This window comes from Artemia sp. Qi Xiang Cuo, chromosome 14 (assembly GCF_049724085.1).
Source record: "Artemia sp. Qi Xiang Cuo chromosome 14, ASM4972408v1, whole genome shotgun sequence".
In the NCBI taxonomy this organism is placed as follows: Eukaryota; Metazoa; Arthropoda; class Branchiopoda; order Anostraca; family Artemiidae; genus Artemia; species Artemia sp. Qi Xiang Cuo.
Window position 1 is genome coordinate 49132265 of NC_142807.1, and position 22552 is coordinate 49154816.

Here is a 22552-nt window from a genome sequence, read left to right on the forward strand (position 1 = left end):
TTAATAGTACTGTATCCACAGTGATAAACAATTCAAATTCTTTTATAATAGCTACGAGGCATTAAAGTGTAGTCACACAAGGTAGTTCAACCAAAATATGGAAGTCAGTAGTGTGGGGAGAGGGTGGATTAAACTTGGAGAATCATGTTTGAAAATACGGTTTGGGGGGAAATCTTGCTTAATTCCTCTGGGGGAACAGAATCCTAGCTGTTTGTTAAGAAAAAAAAACACACTTCATTGAACTAGCTGACGCGCCAAATTATGAAAATGGTTTTTCTGTAGCCATTATAGCACGGATATAATCTTTTTTAAATCGTTAGGTGTAGAAATCCATAAATTCGGTCTATAGATCGTTTTGCATACAAATCTGTACAAGTTTAAACTTGTTAGAATTTCCAGCCCATTTATCAACTTTACTTCTTTTCTACGGTTTCTTCTTTTCTATGGTTTTCGTTGGGTAACGAAAAGATTAACCAGGTGGACAGCTTCACTTACCTTGGTAGTATTATTAGTAAAGGCGGTGGGAGCAGTGAAGATGTTAAAAGTAGAATAGTCAAGGCTTAGGCTATTCTTCACAGATAAAAAAAAGTTTGTAAAAATAGGAAGATAAGTCTGCAAACCAAGATTAGAATTTGGAAGCTACAGTGATGACAGTGGTCAAATATGGCTATGAAGCATGGGTGCTCCGAAAAGCGGATGAAGATATACTACATGTTTTCCAAAGAAATTACCTACGGATTGTTCTCGGTGCCCGGCTGGCTGATCGTATTTCAAACAGTAGGCTATACGAAAAGTGTGGTTCAATCCCGCTTTCTAGGGCTATAATGAGAGAAAGGTTGAGATGACTAGGGCACGTTCTGCGGATGAAGGATGATAGATTGCCGAAGATTGTCCTTTTCGGTCAACCGTCTAGGGCTAAACGGAAAGCAGGTCGTCCGCAGTTGGGGTGGAAGGATGTCATAGAGGAATATTTAAAGGAAATGGGAGCTTCCTGGAAAGGTGTAAAGAGGGAGGTTTTGAGTATATTGGGATGGAGGATGAGCGTGCACAGCTGTGTTGGCTTCAGGCGGCTTGGTGCTGCGGTGAGTTGTATTAGTAGTACTTCTTTTCTACGGTGCATCTCTAAAGCAAGTATTCGCTAGATATGTTTCAATAAGTGTGCATGTTTGAAATACACACAACGGGTTTCCAACGCCTGTATTATAGCGTCTAAAAATGTCTATACCTAGGCAAGGGTATGCCCCCTAACTCATCCCGGGTGTACCCCCCTAGCCCCAACCCAGGATAGAAAATACATTTGTCATTCACAATTAATTGTTTTTCAAACCTGCATTTTATAATCTTACGGCAGTTACGGCAATGGCTACACCACTGAGTGGTTATTTCTCGAGAGCTAATGAAAATATATTTGTCAGTTAAGATTATTTGCAACAATTAATTTTCTTTCATAACGAAAAAAAAATCACACACTCATTATGCCAGATACCCGTATTATAACCTTAGACAATAATCATAATGCGCTCAACAACACAATATCGAATATCCTAAATTGACGGTCAGTCACTCATGCATAAAATACGTCAAAGTATAATCATATACCTGAACAGGAGTAAAATGAATCACGTTGTAACCTGATTCCATGGCTACTCGCAGCTTCCCTTTCCATGATGGCAGCGGACCGAGACACTTACTCAACACAGTCTGGCATTGGATACAGTTCAATGGTAAAACTTCATCATTGGGACCAACCTTTAGAACCGGATCTACCAGAAAATATCCACTTCCTTTAGGAGTTTCCAGGCTAGGTCTAAAAAAACATCATTTCTTAAATACATAAACTCATTTCTCAATCGTTATTGAACTGTGACCCTCCTCTTAAAAAAAAATCTTCTCCACCATCCTTCGTCTCAGCTACAAACATTAACGTGGGCTTAAGTAGATCATGGGCACCAGCAAGGGGGGCAAGAGGGCCATGCCCCCCTGGAAATTTAGGACTATAAAGTAATTGTAAGGAAACCAAAGGAAAGAGATCAGAATAGGGAAAAACCATGAATAAAATGTTTGTTGCCCCCTTGTTGGCTGCCTGCCAATAATTTTTGACCCATAATAGAGAAGATATAAGTTCTAATTTGTGACTGAGTAACGCCTAACCAGTTTTCCACAAACATTGTTTCTATATGATTTGGTTAGAGCAAAAAAAAAAAAAAAAACCAAAAAAAAAAATCAAATTATTAAAATTAATTAAGGGTAAGTAAATAACGATCCTTGTCAATAAACGAAAGTATAAGAGCCTAACTATTGATAACATTAGCGCCGTTCTTTTACTCATCTTTGTGCTAAGATCTTACATCTTTTGACAAACAACGCTTAAAAGTGAAATCTTAGCACTACGATCTTACATCTTATAGCGTTCTTTTGCAAACTCTTTCATCATTCTGCTCTGATCAGCGATGAGTATAAAATATTTCCCCTGAACCGAATGCTGGGAATTTCTGTATTTTCCCCCTGAACGGATACGTTTTTTGTGTTTTATTATCAATTTTTTTTCTAGGAGTGATTGTATTTATCTAGTCGTCACTTCGAAAAAGATTTAAATTTTTACAGTTATGAAGCATAAAGGTGCCAAGTATATAGGCCTTTGGTATTCACAATTAAATTAAAATATTGAATTAAAAATTTGTATTTAATTTTTTAAATTTTAGTTTCAATGTATCACTTTGGACAAGTTAATTTGATAACGTATTACTGTTTATAAACACTGAGTCTAAAAGTATTAAATACTTTGACATTTGATAACTATGTTCCAAACTGTCGATATTGTTAAAAAAAATATCCGTAAAATGCTTAGGCATTGCCAAACAGAACTAAATGCTGGGTGTTTATATCTTTTTGTAAGTAGGCTATTGATTTGTGTCTTTTTTTGTAATTACTTACTTTTTTCATTTTTATATATTTTTACTTTAATTGACATACTTTTTCCATTGCCTTTAGAAAATTGTTTGTCTCTAAGCTTCATTAAATAAAGAAAAAAAAACAAGCTTTTTCAGCTGAAAGCAAGGAACAGCATTAAAACTTGAAATGAATAGAAATTATTACGCATATGACAGGGTTGCCTCCCTCCTCAACACCTCACTCATCACGCTACAGTTTTTTGGCACTTTAAAAAAAAGTTACTTATTGTTCTAGTTAAACTATTCTTGTGTTTCAGGAGTCATTTTTAAAGAGTTGGGACAAAATTTAAACTTTAGCGCAAAGAGCGAGATGTTGAGGAGGGAGCAGCCCCCTCATATACGTAATAATTTCTGTTCGTTTTAAGTTTTCCCTCCTCAACACCTCACTCATCACGCTACAGTTTTTTGGCACTTAAAAAAATGTTACTTATTGTTCTAATTAAACGATTCTTGTGTTTCAGGAGTCATTTTTAAAGAATTGGGACAAAATTTAAACTTTAGCGCAAAGAGCGAGTTTTTGAGGAGGGGGCAGCCCCCTCATATACGTAATAATTTCTGTTCGTTTTAAGTATTAATGTTGCTCCTTACTTTCCATTGAAAAACTTGTTTTTTTCTGATCGTTTTTTAAATAACGCCAGGATACCTGCCTCCACCTCCACAGAATAATCCCTCCCCATAGAAATATTATCTGGACAATTCAATCCTGGCGAAAATTTACCCCGGACTTAACATCTCCACGCGTAAAATTAAATCGGTAAAGAGAAAGCAAGACATATAAAGAAATTTCATATATGCATTCTGAAAAATTCTCCCAGCGTAAAATTTCTTATTAAACTTTCAACCCCTTGAAGCTATTCTCTCCATTGAAAATTCTCCCAGGATAAAATTTTTCCTCCCCACCCCACCCAAAAAATGTATGCACACTTCCCAATAACAAATAAAACAATGGGCGAATTTTATAGCCTTTCCCTAGGGGCTGTAGGGGTCATTTTATCTCCAAATACATAGTTATTGGGCCTTTTAACTATGCTGCAGAAAAGGACTATCTCAAAATTTTGATCGGACGATTTTAGGAAAAAAGTGGCATGGGAGGGGGCCTAGTTGTCCTCCAATTCTTTTACATCACTTAAAAAGGGCACTAGAACTTTTCATTTCCGTTAGAACGGGCCCTCTCCCGACGTTCTAGGCCTAATGGGTCTATACGATCGCCCCTGGGGAAAAAACACAAATTATTTTATTACCCATCAAAGTCCAAACAGAGATCATGGAAATATTGATCGTTTTTTCTGCGTTACCAAAATTATTGTATTCATAAAACTTTAAAATTTCACGAAATGTAATTAAAAAAATAGAAAAAGTTTTTCAACTAAAGTAAGGAGCAATTTTAAAATTTAAAAACAAATATAAAATACTATTAATAAACATATGTTGAAGCTGCAGAATGTGTACATGTACTTATCAAACTAGCAGCTGAAATGAAAAGTTATTAAAATTAAAAACTAAGTTCAGCAGCTCTATGACTTGAGCCTCAATCAAAAGTCAAGATCTCAGCAGGTCGAGTAATTTGAGTTATCGAAGTTCTGATGTCAGGCTACTGTAACAAAAATGTGTTGAGTAGTCAGTGAGCTAAACCAAAATAGGTCCGGACCTCCCAATCGCTCCGGATAAATTATGACTATAAAAACGTTACTGTGTATGTTTTAAGCCACTACTCCAAAAAGATCCTCCACCCCCCCCCGCAGAGTCAAACATCATTGGTTTACAAAATTAATGATTTGACATATATTCCTCAAAATTACAAATATTTAGAATTTTTCATAACAATAACAAACAGAGTAAGCTTACTAGTGTTTACGAAGTAACAAGTAAGGGCATACCACATAGTTTTTCCTCATCTACTTTGCATATAAGAGGTGGTCGTAGAAATAGAGGGGGGGGGGGCTATTTGATTGTAAATCTAAAGTTCTAGTGCTTTTCAATGGTCAAAGGTGATTGGACGCAGCCAGCCCCTTGCTTGTAAATTGTTTTGCCCACAGGAACCCATTAAACCCTCAGGGGAGGATGATCGACGCAGCCAGAATCTAGCAAAGAATTTAAATATGTAAGATCGAAGGGTGTAGGATTGCGCCCATGACCACCCAAACATCCTCCAACACCCCATATTCCCGACTTTCCCCTATACCTATGATAGTATCACACCAAAATTTTGGCACATCTTCAGCCATTTTGCTCAAAATAGTTAATAGGTCTGATAAATGTGCCTACAAGGATGACATGAACCCCATAGCCCCAGGGACAAGGGCCTTGAACCTCACAAATTACCCGTTTTTTTACTGATTGGTTTAGTAGAATATGTAGGAATAATGTTGCACCTAACTTGAACCAGAATCATGCAAATATTTCCTGGGATTCTTAGCTTAGTTGGAAACTTAAAAGACAAATCTAAGAAATTGCCGCTTTTTAAGCCATATTATTTTGTGCCGTTTAACTCGCAAAACTCAGGGCGCACTTAAAACTTAGAAGGCTTCAAGTATCCTTTTAGTTGGCGATAGTAGAGGCATAAATACTGGGGTAAACATGTAATTGATAGTAGAATCAAACAAGACATTTTTAAAAACCTGTATTAAACGAGCATTAGCTACTTTTCCCAACTTATCTAAGAACAATAAAAAAGCATTAACAATCATTACAAAAATTGTGAAGAAAATTTTATAGAAGTAGGCTTTTAGAATTTTATAGAAGTAGGCTAATTAAAGAACTTTTGAATTTTTTTTAACTTTTATTAAAAGGATTCTTTTTATATATTCTCATATAGTGAGACTTTGGTCTTGCAATAAACAAAATCTCTAGACACGATTGTTTTATGCTGGCACATACATTTTTTCTAGGAAGAGGGAAGGGAAAGTTAAAAAATATAGGCATATCATACGGAAATTTGTAATGCAGTATAGGAAACATCACACAGCTGTTATATTTTTTCTAAGTGAGGGGGAAAGGAGCCATAAGCACTTGTCTTTTAGATCATGTATATCTGTTCAAATGATATAATCAAACAGTTCGTGCTAACGAACTGTAAGTAAGGAGCCACCCGGCTCAATGGTAACCGAAACTCTAGAAAACGGGTTTTTGATACGAATAGATATATCAAAAGAATCAGATTTCAATGATGATTTCAAATATATAATTTTCCTCAAGTTTAGTGCTACTCATCAAAAGTTACGCGCCTGAGAAAATTTGGCTGATTTTCAAAAAAAGGGGGAAAGACCCCCTAAAAGTTATAGAACCTTAATAAAAATCACACCATCATATTCAGTGTATCAGAGAACCCTACTGTAGAAGTGTCAAGCTCGTATCTACAAAAATGTGGAATTTTACATTTTTTGCCAGAAGAATGATCACGGATGCGTGTTTATTTGTTTGTTTGTTTGTTTTTTCCCAGGGGTGATCGTATCGACCCAGTGGTCCTAGAATATCGTGGGAGGGCTCATTCGAACGGAAATTAAAAGTTCTAGTGTCCTTTTTAAGTGACAAAAAAAATGGAGGGCAACTAGGCCCCTTCCCACGCTCATTTTTTCCCAAAGTCACCCGATCAAAATTTTGAGATAGCCATTTTGTTCAGCATGGTCGAAAATATGATAAATATGTCTTTTGGGATGACTCAATCCCCCGAAGTTCCCAGAGGGAGGGCTAAAAGTTATGAACTTTACCCAATGTTAACATACAGTATTGGTTATTGGGAAGTATACAGAAGTTTTCAGGAGGTTTTTTTTTCTGGTAGTGGGTGGGATGGGTGGGTCGGTGTTGGAGGATCTGTTCATGAAGGAAGTTTTCATGGGGGAAGGGAAATTGCCATGAAGGGGGCGCCGGACTCGCCAGCATTATTTATTGGTTATTGGGAAGTATACAACCATTTTCAGCAAGGATTTTTTCTGGAGGGGGGGGCTAGAGGAGGGGGTTACTCTGGAGAATATTTCCGTGGAGGATGTTTCTTTGTGGTAAGGGACATTTCTATGAAGGGGGCACCGGATTTCCAAGCATTATTTAAAAAACGATCAGAAATTAAATAAAAAAACAAACAAGTTTTTTCAACTAAAATGTAAGAAGGAATATTAGAACATAAAACGAACAGAAATTATAACGTATGTGAGGGGGTTCTCACCCAAAACAATACCTCACTCTTTACGCTACAGTTTTTTTTAGTGCTTTCAAAAGAGCTATCTATTCTAATTAAACGGCCTTTGTGATTCAGGGGTTTGTGAATCTAATTTTTTTTTTACTTTTAACGTAAAGAGCGTGGTATTTACTAAGGGGAGAACCCCCTCATATACGTAATAACATATACGTAATAAAAAAAACAATAAAAACAAGCGATACGGCTCAATAGTAATCGAAACTTTTAAAAACGGAATTTTGATGTCAATAAATGTATAAAAAGAATGGGTTTATAATGCTGATTCTAAATATATAAATTTTATTAAGTTTAGTATTACTCATCAAAGGCTACGAGCCTGAGAAAATTTACTCGATTTTTTAAAGAGGGGGGAAACATCCCCTACAAGTGAAAGAATTTTAATGAAAATCACACCGTCAGATTCAGCATATCAGAAAACCCTATTACATAGGTTTCAAGCTCATATCTGCAAAAATCTGCAACTTAGTATTTTTGGCCAGAAGAAAAATATACGAATATAGTAGTTAGTTACGTAAGTTAATTTGTAAAGACATCCATTTAGCAAAAGAAAAGTAAAATTTTTATGCAAATAAAAGCTGCATTAACTAAAAAACGATCAGAAATTAAATAAAAAAACAAGTTTTTTAAACTGAAAGTAAGGAGCGACATTAAAACTTAAAACGAACAGAAATTATTCCGTATATGAAAGGGGCTGTCCCCTCTCAACGCCTCGCTCTTTACGCTAAAGTTTTCTATTGTTTTAAAAATAAAGTTGTGTGACAGAGTCAAACTTCAGCGTAAAGGGCGAGGCGTTGAAGAGGGGTCAGCCCCTTTCATATAGGGAATAATTTCTGTTCGTTTTAAGTTTTAATGTCGCTCCTTACTTTCAGTTTAAAAAACTTGTTTTTTTTATTTAATTATAAACCTAAATAAATATATACCTAATAAGATCAGATATAGTAGCAGTAATTTAACAAATCATCAGCACTTCCTGTAGCTAAACTCCAATAATAATTAAAACTTGTATGTAAAGTAGATTTCAGCACATTGCTTTGAATAAAAGTATATTAGATAGGCATGCGTGGATTATGCTAACATAGAATATAATTCATACTAAAATAATAATACTATTCCTTCCGCATTTAGCCTTGAACACACACACACAAAATAATAAGAAACAAAATTATTTCAAAATAAGGCTACAAATAACACCACTACAAGGCTGCACGCAATAATCTTAGTCTGGAGGGGGGGGGGGGAGGTAAATTAAAAAAGAAACGTATATGAGGAGGATTTCCCCTCCTCAATACCTCGCTCTTCACACTGAAGTTTTTTTTAGTACTTTTAAAGTAGCTTCTTATTGTTCTAATTAAACTACTGTTGTGTTTCAGGAGTCGTTCTTAAAGAATTGGGACAAGATACAAACTTTAGCGTTAAGAGCAAGATATTGAAGAGTAATATTCGCAACAATTTTTGTTCTTTTTAAGTTTTAATGCTGGTCCTTAGTTTCATTTGAAAAAAAATATTCTTCTATTTAATTTCTGATCGTTTTTTTTTAATAATGCCGTGAAATAATACCGGTCAATTACCCTTAACATCTCCACATGTAAAATTGAGTTGGCAAAGAGAAAGTATGACAAATAGAAAGAATTCCACATAGGAATTCAGGCAAATTCTCCATAGGAATTCTGGAAAATTCCCCCAGTGTAAAAATTCCCTTAAAAAGTTCACCCCCGAAAACTCCCCTTCCCATGGAAAATTCCCCCCGTAGTCCCCCCACGAAAAATGTGTGCATACTTCTCAATAACAAATACTATACATAAACAATGGGCGTATTTTATACCTTAAAGACTCTTCTCCAAGGGCCGTGGGAGGGGGGAAGGAATAATATCTCCGAATGCACAGTTATTAGACCTTTCAGCTATGCTGAACAAAATGGCTATCTCAAAATTTAAATCAGACAATTTTGGGGAAATAAGGGGCGTGGATAAAATTGGGAAGATCCAGACAAATTCGTCTCCAAATCAATGAAAGTGCAGTGTCGTCACTTGTGTTTGTGCAATTTCAATCTTTGAAATTACAATAAATAAATGATATAGTACTCACTTTCTATTCCCCTAAGTAAAACAAAAATGGAAAGATCCAGACAACCTCGTCTCTAAATCAACAAACTATGACTACTACATACGACTACTACAACTGCTATGACTAGTCATGCACACAACCACTATGGTATCTCTTAGGCTATTTCTAATAAGGGTTGCTGCCTGTGGCATGAAAGTGCTATTTTAGCACCATTTCATTTGGTGTAGCACTGTAGCATGTGCTTAGGGTGGTCACCTGTAGCATGACAGTCGTATTTTAGCACTATTATAGTCAATTTCTTGACTCTAGCACCAAAAATTGATGTGCAGCATGCAAATTTCGGCAATTGTAGCACTTACGGAACTGACTAAAGTGGCAACCCTGTTTTAAATCTTGGAAATTGCATTAACAAAATACACAGTACTCACTTCTTGCTTCCATAAGTAAAATAAAAATGGAAAGATCCAGACAAATTCATCTCCAAATCAATGAAAAGTGCAGTGTCATCACTTGTGTTAGTACAATCAGAGATCCATTGAAGAAGCCTATAGCCATCTCTGAGAAATTCAGCATCTTTTACAGGTAAATTACAAAACAATTTTATATTCTTTCCAAAGAGAGATGGTCCCAGACGAAATTGGAGTATTTGACCTAAAATAAAAACACCATTAACTAACCAACTAGCGTTTATCTTATATATTAGAAGATAAATTGGAATAGGTAAAATCAGGGATTTTGCTAGAATTGAAATTAATTAAATTCTCTTGATTTTCAATATAATTCCAAAAATTAAGTTTAACTTATCAATGGTTATTTTGGAAATATCACACAGAATGGAAAACACCATGATTTTTTGCTACTAACAGAAGTTGAACAATGGCTCAATTTTGTCTACTGAAATTCTTTTTCTTTTCAAAGTTTATCACTCAAATCTATATGTATATATATATTTTTTTTTATGAAATATATTTCATAGTTTTGAAAGTCCAAACTTTCGAAAAACTAAGTAAAATAATACTTAACTTTACCTACAGGCAGATGCGTCATGTATGCAGGGAGGGGGGGGGGGGCTCCGCCATGTTTTCAGTCAGTTGGTAAAAAATTCACTTAGTAAATACTGGCGCAAAGCACCGCAATTTTACTCAATCTTCTTTTTTATTAGGTAAATAGGCTGACAGAAGTAAATAGCATAAAATAAATGAAAGATAAGCTTCTGTCAGTAAAAATATGAAGTAATTTAATAGCAATATCTCCCAAAGCAGTCAGTGAAAATGACCAGCCAATTGGTAAAATACACTGTCCCCCCACCCATCATTTTGGCTAATAACGCTCCTGTCTACTGGAGTAGACAGGAGTCCTTTTGCATTAGTTCTTTTAAATTGATTTTAAGATTCACTTTTAATGTGTCTAACTTTGATGAAAAATATCCCTATTCAACACAAATGAGAAAATGATATTTTTTTCCAAAATCAAAACTGTTGAGACTTTCAGGAATTTAAAATAGTTTCAAACTATCATATTCACTAATTAATTCATTCCTGTCATTTGGGTTTACCATTATGTTGTTCATTATTTTTGTTGTGAGTGTTTTGACAAATGTTTTGAAAACCACCCAGCTGAAAATATATATTATTTCCCAGTAGAATACACTTATCTTTTTTCCAAACTTTTCATAGTCTGTGGGGGGTGGCTCCACTAATATTTGCAATAGCTCTTATCTGTTGACTTTGATCAGATTTGGGATATTATTTTCTTGCTGATGCTATAACAAATAAAAACAAAATGCTCAAAAGAGAAATCATTTTTAGTAAAGCACAAATGACATGCTGGCCTTTGAAAGGATTAGGGGGTGGCAGCCTTACTCTTATTTGTGGTAGCCTATGTTTGCTTCAAGTTTGAGAAGCATAAAATTGGTCGCCAAGCTTTATCACAGATCTGCAATTATCCAACTGGAAGAATGCAAAAAGTTACAACATGTAACAATGCTATCACTAATTTATGTAGAAAGCAGAGGAGCAATGGAGCAGCTTAGGTGCCAAATTGTTTTTATATTTACCAATGGCCTTTTAGCTGTTATTTAAACTGCTAAGTTACCAAAACATGCATATTCTTGTCTCCACATTCTGAAATGCATGTTTTGCAAGTTCAGATTCAACATTTTTAAAACATTTTATGAAGCATTTATCAGGTAGGAGCAGCATTGCCTTTGTATGTGGCATCTTTTAAACCACTCTGACAGGTTGCAAGTTGAATCCATTAAGAGGCATGAGATAAAGTTAGTCCTGCATTTGAAGCAATTACCATACAGTCAGCATATGGTCAGTGTACACCTTCCTAGTTCACAGTTTTGTGAGGTTAGGTTGATTTGATGAATACATCCCAAATTATTTACAGAACTGTGGACACAAATATATTCTTTGATGTCTCACAATACCGAATTACATGATAACAACATCAAAAGTTAAATCATCAAGAGGTGAATAGAAACACTGACTGATTCTGGTGGCAATAGTTGTTGCACATAAATATTTACATTTATGTGCAATATTATGTATTTATTTTGAAAATGATAAATAAATAAATATTAGGCTTCTATAAGGCTGGAGTGATTCTGATCCCAATACTATAAACACCCTTGAATATACATAAATCTTAATGCACCGTTTTGTCAAAAGAATTCTTTATGTTCTTTATGTTGTGGCTGAATACAGGAATCTCCGAGTTATCTACAAAAAAAATCCAGTTGTGTTGTCTTAAAAAACATTTAATAAATATGAGCACAAACTAAACTATAACACCAAGTGTCTTCACTGAGGCCAATCTGGCCATGCAAAATGTCAAGTAATCAGAGATCAAACAAACTTCAGCCTTTTTTTAGTTTCAGATTTTTATCTTTACCGAATATATTTACTTTCTTTTCAATAAGTTTTGTCCTGAGTGCTTACTAGCTTATATTGCATTTTTTTCCATGTAGTTAAAATTGGAGCCTAGAACTAGAATTCAGGAAAAAGTAAAATTTTGGATCATTAGTAAATACAGATTACTACAGCCTGAACTTATATCATTTTTGCCCCAAAAAAGAATTTTATAGCTTTTTAGTTTCAAATTTGTATCTTTACAAAATACATTTTACTTTCTTTTCAATAAGTTTTGTCCTGAGTGCTTACTAGTTTATATTGATTTTTTTTTATGTAGTTAAAATTGGAGCCTAGAACTAGGATTCAGGAGCAAGTTAAGTTTTGGATCATTAGTAAATACAGATTACTACAGCCTGATCTTTTATCATTTATGGCCCAAAAGAGAATTTTATATCTTTCATTTAAGCAAAGCTGATGCAAAAAAAAAAAATTAAGAACATATTACATTTGACTATATAGGCTATAAAATAAACTATTTGATGGTAGACTATAAGAGAGGCAAAAAGATATTGCAATAGTTTCTATCACCATGGCTTTAAAAAAATTTTGTCTCTGGTAAGATTCTACTGGCCCTGTCTAAAGTTAACTTTAAAGCTGAAGTTCTCTTTTCAGGTGCTAGGTTCAAGAAAGTTAAACAAATATCATTTTCAGATTATTCATGTTCAACCCAGCAAAACCTTGAATTTTTTTTTCATTTTATGATTTCCGATAGTGGGACATGGGTCTTCAAAATTAGAATGTAACAGAATAGCATGGTTAAACATGGGTTCTGGAAGCTCAGTACCTTGGTATTCAAAACAATAATCTGTGCAACCCATATCCAGCTCTGTGTTAAATCAAGAGTTGCCTCAAAATATGGCCCAATTGGAAAATATCTACATGCGGTTTACCTTAAATTACAGTTTGGAACAAGTTAAGGATTCTAATCCTTGTGCTCAATGATGAAATTTGTAGGAAAGTTCCAAAGCTTTATTTGAAAAACAAAAACAAATTGGACCCACTTTTGTTCCAACAAGTTTTTTTTAAATTAGATTCATCCTGGCCCAGGGCGGTAAGCTTAGAAGTAGTTAGTAGACAGTTCCCTTAGATGATATTTCTCAAAATGGTAAAGTTCTGGTTCCATATGTTGAAGGAAAATTTCAGGAATGTATCCAGGGACTAAAATATACCAGAAAAGGTATAACCAAGCTACTGTATTTACCTTTCCTTATATCTAGGGCTTAGAAGATAGCATAGGCTAAATGACTAGTATATAAAAGTCTAAATTTCAACAAAAAAGTTTATACTAAGGACATTTTGGAAATATAATTCCTTTTATTTCAGGAGGATTTTGAGGTATATCAAGACCTTTTAGTAAGGTTCTAATTAAGGGGTTTTAGTAAGGTTCTAATTAAGGGGTTTATTGCTATCTGGAAATGAAGTTGATTCAGGTGAACAAAACTCCCAGGACTTAAAATAAACCCCAGGGAGATGTTATCAAACTACTATTGTTGCCCTTTTCTTATTTCTAAGGCTCAGAATATTATAAACACAAAGGGTCTATATTTACTGAAATTTGAAAAAAAACGTATTTTGCTTAGTTTTGAATTTTCAATCTCTTTGTCATTCTCTTTAGTCTGTGAAAATTTAATTACTATCACTTTAGTAGTATTTAAAGCCATACTAATGGTTTGTCCTAAATCTGAGAAAAAGATTAACACATCTTACAAAGCTTATAAATAAGGATAGAGCTAAGATGTGAATCTCAAACATTTTTCTTTTCGCTCACCTGAACAGTAGATCTGTTTTTCAAGATTTTATTTTTATTGTGGTTGCAGTGTTGCAGCAGGGGCTGCAACCTAGTAAAAGATAAACCCTGGCCCACTGTAACCTCAAAAATAGCCTGAAACCTAAAAATAGCCAAAAATTCAACAAAAAATACACCACTAGAATGGCCTTGGCTGAAAAGCCTATACAAAAAACTTAGAGTCCCTTGGCTTGAGCACCAAGAAAAATTAGTTTTTTGAATGGGAACCACTGATGAGTCCTTTTTTTCCTCTGGTGCTAGAAGTCACTTGAACATGATAGAGAGCTGTTTAAGGGTTCATTTTAAAGAAAATTGCTACATCTAATGGCTTTTGTAAGTATCAAAACATATTTAAAACAAAATCAATTTTCTGACAAAAAACTGCATCTTCATATACAAGATGACAAATGACATCACAATTGTTGGCTACAACCATGAGAGACAATTGTAAAACTATACAATGATGTCAATATCAAAGAACAAATTCTTGCTCATAGCAACCAAAATATTTTTCAAATATGGTGACAAACTGTAGGTATGGAGTGATGGGGCTCAAAAGTAACCAAGACTCCAAAAATAAGAGTTTTGATAACAATAGATACATCAAAAGAATCAAGTTTTGATGTTGACCTAAAAAATATAAATTTCATTAAGTACAGTAGAAATGTGCTAACTTATGTTTTCTACATGTTATTAGATAAAAATTGTTTTTCTTAACTGGAGCGCCCCCCTCCCGAAATTTCTTTTCTTCTTTTTTTTTAAGTGTCAATATAGTAAGTTCCGAAATATTTACGCTTTTAAGTTATTTGCAACACCCGTTCTTTTTTTCATTTCTTGTTAAATAGCTATCCATTTCTCCAGCAAGCTTATATCATTATTTTATCATCAAACGTGGAATCGCCTCCTGTTATCAAACAAGATGTCAAGAAATTTTTCTCACTATTTAACCCCTGCAGCTATAAGTACTATCTTCTCTGCAATGAATGAATTGCGATAAGGAATCGGACTAAGAGGCGATAGTTCATTCAAAGTTTCAAACGTTGCTATATATCCAGTGTAAGCTAAGCATTGAAACGGAAAGGTCACGTGAGAGGAAAGAAAGAAAATTACCTTCAATCGCAAGTCCAGCGAGATAAGGTGGTTTTGAGCCTCCTGTAGAAAACTCGCTGGTGGCGTTTCAAGGTTATGATTTGACATCCCAGTTCAGCCTCCATTCGGCGTTGGCCCAGTCTTGATCAACTCCTTTCTTGAAGGCATCTAGAGTTTTAGATTGGACGGTGGCTTCATATAGGCTGTTCCAGAGTGGGACAGAACAGACTGAGAAGAACTGTTGGCGCTCTTGCTTGATGCAACGGGGGGCCTGCAGCTTCTTGGTGTGTCCTCTTGTGGTAGTTCAGAAGGACAGGGAAAAGACATGACTTAATAGGTCATTTTCTAGACACTTACGAGTTGCTATTACGTCTCCTCTTTTCCTACGGTATACTAAGGTAGGGAGTTTGAGTAAGGTAAGACATTCCTCGTAAGATTTGTCTTGGAATGCAGAGATAAGCTTAGTTGCTCTTATTTGGACACTCTCAAGTACTTTCACATCCATCTTATAGTACGGAGAGGCTAGGGTCATGCCAAATTCCAGGTGAGGACAGACCATGGCTTTGTATAGTTTTGTAATCACTCCCGACTTCCTGGTGGTAAATTTTCTCATTATGAGGCCAAGGGCTTGGTTTGCTTTTGCAACTTGAGATTGTGTGTGGCAGTGAAACTTCAGCTCATTGTCAACAATAACCCCCAGGTCCTTCTCCTCACTGACTGCCTCAAGCTGGGCATCTCCTATGTGATATGCAAGCTTTGGATTATTGCATCCAAGATGTAGAACTTTACATTTTAAGGCTTTGAACTGTAGACACCAATCCAATGACCATCTAGATAGTCTGTCCAGATCTTCTTGCATAGTTGACAGATTTAGGTTGTTCTGGACCAATCCTAGGAGCTTGCAGTCATCAGCATATAGCGTCAAAATATTCTTCAGGTTCGTTGTACAGTTATTGATATACATGCTGACAAGCCTAATTAGTTCTAGTTAGTTCTTGTAGTCAGATACTAATATGAAACAAGTGCTTTACTTGATGAGCGGTTTCTTGGGTTTTCTGTTTGCGGAAATCTCACCGGCTCTGCAGTAGCAAAACAAATCATTGGCCAATGCATTGCATTTGGCTTAAAAATAGAGAAATTTATGGGGGTTGGTGTTGATGGGGCCAGCAACATGTCAGGCTGCTATTCTGGTGCACAGGCAGAAATTAGGAAAAAATATCTGCATGTGATCTACACCCACTATGCATTGCACAGCTTAAATTTGGCTTTATGTAAAACTAGTAGGTAGGACTTGTTAGGTCAACCTTTTCTACTATACAGCAGATTATATCATTTTTATCATCTTCACCAAAAAGAACAAATATGTTTGTAGAAGCAGTCACAGTCGTTTGTCCTAATAGTCCTGTGAGGAAGCTTGTGAAGTTGTGCAAAACGAGATGGGTAGAGTGTCACAATTGCATTTTAGTTTTTATGTCTTTGTATTGTGCGATTATTTCCGTACTTGAGAAAATAGTTGATAGCATATGGTGCAATACGGAAGTTATTTCAAAAGCAATGCGTTGGTTTCAGCAGCAACCAGACTTAGTTTTATGTTCACAAACTTTAATTGTGCTTCATCCTCTGTAGACAATGTTAATATCATTACATTTCTTGCTTTCATGGCTGCTATACTAGGTAGACTGAGGCCCCCACCCCTCCAAAACCAAATTCTGGGCAATTGTCTTTGATATAATATTATTTTTTGTTTCTTTGGTTCTCTAAAACAAGGGTCCCATAGGCAAATATAAGAAATAATGCACTTCTTTTTTTTATATTTTCTAAATTCTGCTGCTTTGTGGCAGTTCCAAAACATCTACTCACCCAAAATAGAAACACTCACTGCTTCTAACTTTTTTTTAAATTCTGATTTTGTTGGCAAAATTTTGTCATCCATTCTCAAACAAAAAAAGTCTACAACTAGAAATACTCATGACAAGTGTGTACTTTTCATTTCTTGACCTGGCTATCCCCCCCCCCCCATACCTCCGCCTGAAATCTTGCACTATGATAGATAATTTTCTTGCTCACATGACTGCTATAAAAAGGTAGACTGACGCCCCCCCCCCCAAAACGAAATCCTGGATATGCCACTGCAGGAAAGGTATATTATGAAAATCCTTAATTTTGCTCCAAGGTGCAATTTAAGGTAATTAAAGGTAAGGTACAACCAAGCAACTGGTTGTACCTTATAAGGAATATTTACCTTTCCTTATATCTAGGGCTTAGAAGATAGCATAGGCTAAATGACTAGTATATAAATGTCTAAATTTCAACAAAAAAGTTTATACTAAGGACATTTTGGAAATACAATTCCTATTATTTCAGGAAAATTTTGAAGTATATCAAGACCTTTTAGTAAGGTCCTAATTAAGGGGTTTATTATTATCTGGAAATGAAGTTGATTCAGGTGAACAAAACTCCCAGGACTTAAAATAAACCAAAGGAAGATGTTATCTAACTATTATTGTTGCCCTTTTCTTATTTCTAAGGCTCAGAATATTATAAACACAAAGGGTCTATATTTACTAAAATTAAAAAAAAAACGTATTTTGCTTATTTTTGAGTTTTCAATCTCTTTGACATTCTCTCTAGTCTTTGAAAATGTAATTACTATCACTTTAGTAGTATTTAAAGCCATACAAATAGTTTATCCTAAATCTGAGAAAAAGATTAACACATCTTACAAAGCTTATAAATAAGAATTGAGCTAAGGTGTGAATCTCAAACATTTTTCTTTTGGCTCATCTGAGCATTAGATCTGTTTTTCAAATTTTATTTTTATTGTGGTTACAGTGTTGCAGCAGGGGCTGCAATCTAGTAAAAGACAAACCCTGGCCCACTGTAACCTCAAAAATAGCCAAAAATCAAACAAAAAGTACACCATTGGAATTGCCTTGGCTGAAAAGCCTATACAGAAAACTTAGAGTCCCTTGGCTTGAGCACCAAGAAAAATTAGTTTTTTGAATGGGAACCACTGATGTGTCCTTTTTTTCCTCTGGTGCTAAAAGGTACTTGAAAATGATAGAGAGCTGTTTAAGGGTTCATTTTAAAGAAAATTGCTACATCTAATGGCTTTTGTAAGTATCAAAACATATTTGAATTAATTACCATATTAATTACCTAGGTCTCATGCTTGACCAAAAACTTAATTTCCACCTCCACATTTCAAACACAATAAAAAAATGCTATAGAAAAGCAAATATACTAAAAAGACTTCTTTCCACACCCTGGGGTTGCAAGGAGAAAACCTTATTCCGGTTTTATAAATCACATATAAGACCCCATATTGACTATGGGCTCATCGTCTATGGTGCATGTGCAAAGACCCAGATACAAAAAATTGAAACAACACAAAATGATATAATACGGCTCATATTTGGTCTTAGGAAACCCACAAGCACCAAGTTTCTGCTTATGGAAAGTGGATTAGCAACAATAAGGGAGAGACATAGCTTTCTCTTGACAAAACATCTTACAAAAATTGAATCAAATAGCTCACACACATTACATAATTGGTTAAGAAATTCAGCCATGTATAGAGGTATTGCAGATGAGTATGCGAATATTCAAAAGAAGTTCCCTGTACCAGCAAAATCTATTGCACCTACTTTCCCCCAATCCCCTCCATGGAATTGGTCATTTCCCATAATAAATACTGAATTTTCAAAATGGAATAAAGATTTGACCCCCATTGCTTTTGTCCAAAAAAATTTGCAGAACTTAATACAATTACCTATAAAAATCACTTCCAAAAATTTGTTGATGGGTCAAAAATGAATGAGAAGGTTGCCAGTGGTGTTTTCCTTCCTCACCTGAAAATTGCAACGGGTGAGAGATTATTTAATAATTTATCTATAATGTCTGCTGAGTTAAATGCCATAACCATGGCATTAGAACACCTTAAGCAAAACCAACCTTTGATCGCAAATTCGAATAATATTATCATCTATTCCCACTCTCTATCAAGCCTTGAGTTGCTGGCCACAGCTCCCCAATTTAAGTTGGACATTGACACTTATCATTGTCTCAATATTATTGATAATCTTGCTTCAAGTGGCATAAAAACTTATTTTCAGTACATTCCTAGCCACTCTGGCATAAGTGGTAATCATCAGGTTGATGAAATAGCAAAAAATGCTATAAATATTGACCAGCCAAGTGGGAGGCCAATCCCAATTAGAGATGTTTACCGATGGAGGCTATCAGATATTAATTTTAATAAGAATAATCCTACCCTATCCCCTTTTCGCAATAAGTATCTTTCTAAAATTTATCATAGAATTCGTTCTGGAACAAATGGACTAAATTTCCTTGCATTCTCATATAAGCTTTCTAATTCAAGTGGTTCAATTCCCCTGTCCCCTCTTTGCAGGCATTGTAATATGAATAATGAAACAATTGACCATTGCCTATTTGAATGTAATATGCTGATGTCTGCACAACATACCTTGCTTTGTAAACTGTTAAAATACTTCAAACACCACAAAATCTCACTATCAGCCAAGAGCCTAGCCAACTATACCTGCACACAGAGCACAGAAATTGATATCTATCATCTTATATTTGAACTCCTTGAGTCAAAAGATCTACTGAAAGATATCTGAGAATATCTAATAAATAAGAGACAACCAAGACAGTAGCTCTGTAGCCCACAGAGTGAAGCTAAAAGAAGAGGGCTAAATAGTACCAACTGAATAGCCTGCCTACTGTGAATTAGAAGAAGAAGAATTTGAAATAAAATCAATTTTTTGACAAAAAACTGCATCTTCATATAGAAGATGACAAATGACATCACAATTGTTGGTTACAACCATGAATGACAATAGTAAAACTATACAATGATGTCAACATCAAAGAACACATTCTTGCTCATAGCAACCAAAATATTTTTCAAATATGGTGACAAACTGTAGGTATGGAGTGATGGGGCTCAATAGTAACCAAGGCTCTAAAAATGAGAGTTTTGATAACAATAGATACATCAAAAGAATCAAGTTTTGATGTTGATCTAAAAAATATAAATTTCATTAATTTTAATGTTAACCATCAAGTTACAAACCTGAAAAAATTTGCCTAATTTTTGGAAAAAGGGGAACACACCTCCAAAACATTGAGTAATCTTACTGAAAACACACCATCAGAATCAGCACGTCAGAGAAAGCAACTGTAAGGGTTTCAAGCCTCTACATATAAAAATGTGGAATTTTGCATAGTCACTCTTTTCTTTAATTGATTTAACAGTTTGTCAAAATATTTGAAAAACCATTGAATATAGACAATCAAGATTATAGAAATAGATACAGCTTTAGTAAAAGTGTATCTATTTCTTAGCTATCTCATCAGTGAGCTAATCAGAATATTTACTTATATGTTCTTTTTATACTTGTTGCATAAAGTAAGAATTTGGTCACATGGGGGTATAAGGGCAGAATTGGGGCTGTTGAGAAGGAATCATGGTAAGAAAGCAACTCTAACTTAAAAATATGAAGAATAGTTGTAGTTAACACATTTTGACTGCAATTACTTTACCCTCATCCCCACCCCCTAATCTACAAATATATATCCAAACTATAGCCTATCTTTTCTATGTGTTTTTTTTTTCTTGATTTTGCCATAGTTTATTCAATTTATAGGTACACAAGCTGAAATAAAAATGACACATATCAAAATATATGTAAAACATGTTATTTGGGCAATATATTAGGGAGGGACAGGGGAGGTATGTACAGTAGAAATGTGCTAACTTCAGTTTTCTGCATGATATTAGGATAAAATTGTTTTCTTAACAAGTTTCCTTACAAACAGCCCTAATTCTAGGCTTATACCTTTTTTGGTTATTTTGTTTGGCAATGAATCATAAAGAAATGGGAACCAAACAATGGAAACAAGCATAAAATTAGCAATCTAGCAATGTGTCTCTTTTAGTTCTAGCATAGGCCTATCTCCTTCTGAAGATGCTCAATTCTATTCCTTTATAGGCTAAAGCAAAAAATGATAAAGTTCTTAGGCCTACAAGAATCAATGAATCACATTTCTATGCTCTTTCCCATTTCCATCAAAATAATTTCATAAATTATCCTTTTAAATTATATTCTAATATAGTAGTAGGATATATGGCTATGAGATCATTAGAGAAAAATGTGGTAAAATTCTACTTTAGCTACTTTTGGCTATCTTGGAATGGGGTTAGGTTAGGAAAATGAAACTTTTAGGGATGGGTCTATAGTGTAAAGTATGTCTTGGGAAGGTATTTTGAAGTACCTACCTTAACTCCTTCTTTCATAAGGGGTTTCTGAAATCTGCCCACATGCAAAGTCCTATACCTATTGAAATTTTGACAAAACAACAACTTAAATTAATTTCCAGTAATGAGTTTGTTTTTTTCTGTTTTTTATTCTGACAACACAATTCTAGTTATTTGGTGGATGTCTATGCCATGATAATGTTTTTTTCAAACTCCAGTGTACGTAAAGGAAGATCTTAAAAACAATATAAGTTGGATTCGACAAGTTGTGAAGCCGAAATTAATTTTGTTGTACTTCATTTCACTAGAAGATCTATTTATGCAAGATTTTAATTTTATAACACAAAGATTTCTAAAGGTCTTTAAAGGTCAGGACTCTAGAGGGAGAAGGATTTGAGGTAGGTACTTCAATATGCCTTCCCAGGACATTGGCTAGGCTACTTTACCCTGTAGACCCATTCCCAAAAGTTTCACTTTCCTAACCCAACCCCTTTCCAAAATAGTCAAAAGTAGCTAAAGTAGAATTTTACCAAAAATGTTTATGCAAAAAAAAACTGAAAAAAGTGACTATAAGATTAGCAACCTAAAAACATTTGTCTTTTTGTTGTAGGCCAGCCATTGCTCCTTCTAGAGCTGCTATTCTACACCTTAATCAAAGCCCCCAATCTAGAACTTTACCAAGGAATCGAGGGTAGGCTACCTAATTACCAGTATTTGTTCACAAAAGGCATCCATACTTGAAATGGTTTGGATTATTGAGAGTAGGGCTACACTTTTACCTAGGCCTAAACACCAACTCACCTTGTTCTAATCTATATAATTGAGAACTCAAGTTCTCTCCATCTGTCAAGGTAATTACCCGTTTCAGTTGAGTTGCACTGTACAAATCCATCTTAACTATAAGTGCATTTGTTTAAAGCAGAAACAAATCTATCTGTAAAATTGAAAATTGTCACTTTTGCCCTTGCACTTGTTTTACCCGCTGGCGGTCAAATCTGTGTTTGTGCGTTTGCGCCGTAAGCGTCAGTGTTTACAGTTATAGTCCACTGCATCAGAATTTCCGACATACCTCTTATCTACCGAGAAGCAGACAGAAAAAACATTAAACATTTTGCTATGTATATCTATCTATACACATATTAATCTATAAACAAACGTATTTTAATTTGACTTGCTTAAATAGCACATCTATGTGCATACCATTCTAAAAATTAGTGTGACTCCTGATTCCCACATGCTGCATTTTACGGAAAACTAAGGACAATAACA

General features: G+C 34.8%; 1 protein-coding gene across 1 annotated transcript in view; it reads right to left on the minus strand.

The window, feature by feature from the left end:
* The window catches only part of LOC148944563 (glycogen debranching enzyme), a 106809-nt gene extending 84537 nt beyond the window's left edge, over positions 1-22272 (minus strand). Inside the window, exons 1-3 of the mRNA XM_089100461.1 lie at positions 22085-22272; positions 9636-9858; positions 1600-1807 (exon numbers count right to left, since the gene is read on the minus strand). Coding sequence (XP_088956587.1) covers positions 1600-1807; positions 9636-9858; positions 22085-22175 — 522 coding nt within the window. The 5' untranslated portion in view covers positions 22176-22272. The remainder of the gene's footprint in view (positions 1-1599; positions 1808-9635; positions 9859-22084) is intronic.
* Between the last annotated feature and the right edge of the window lie 280 nt (positions 22273-22552).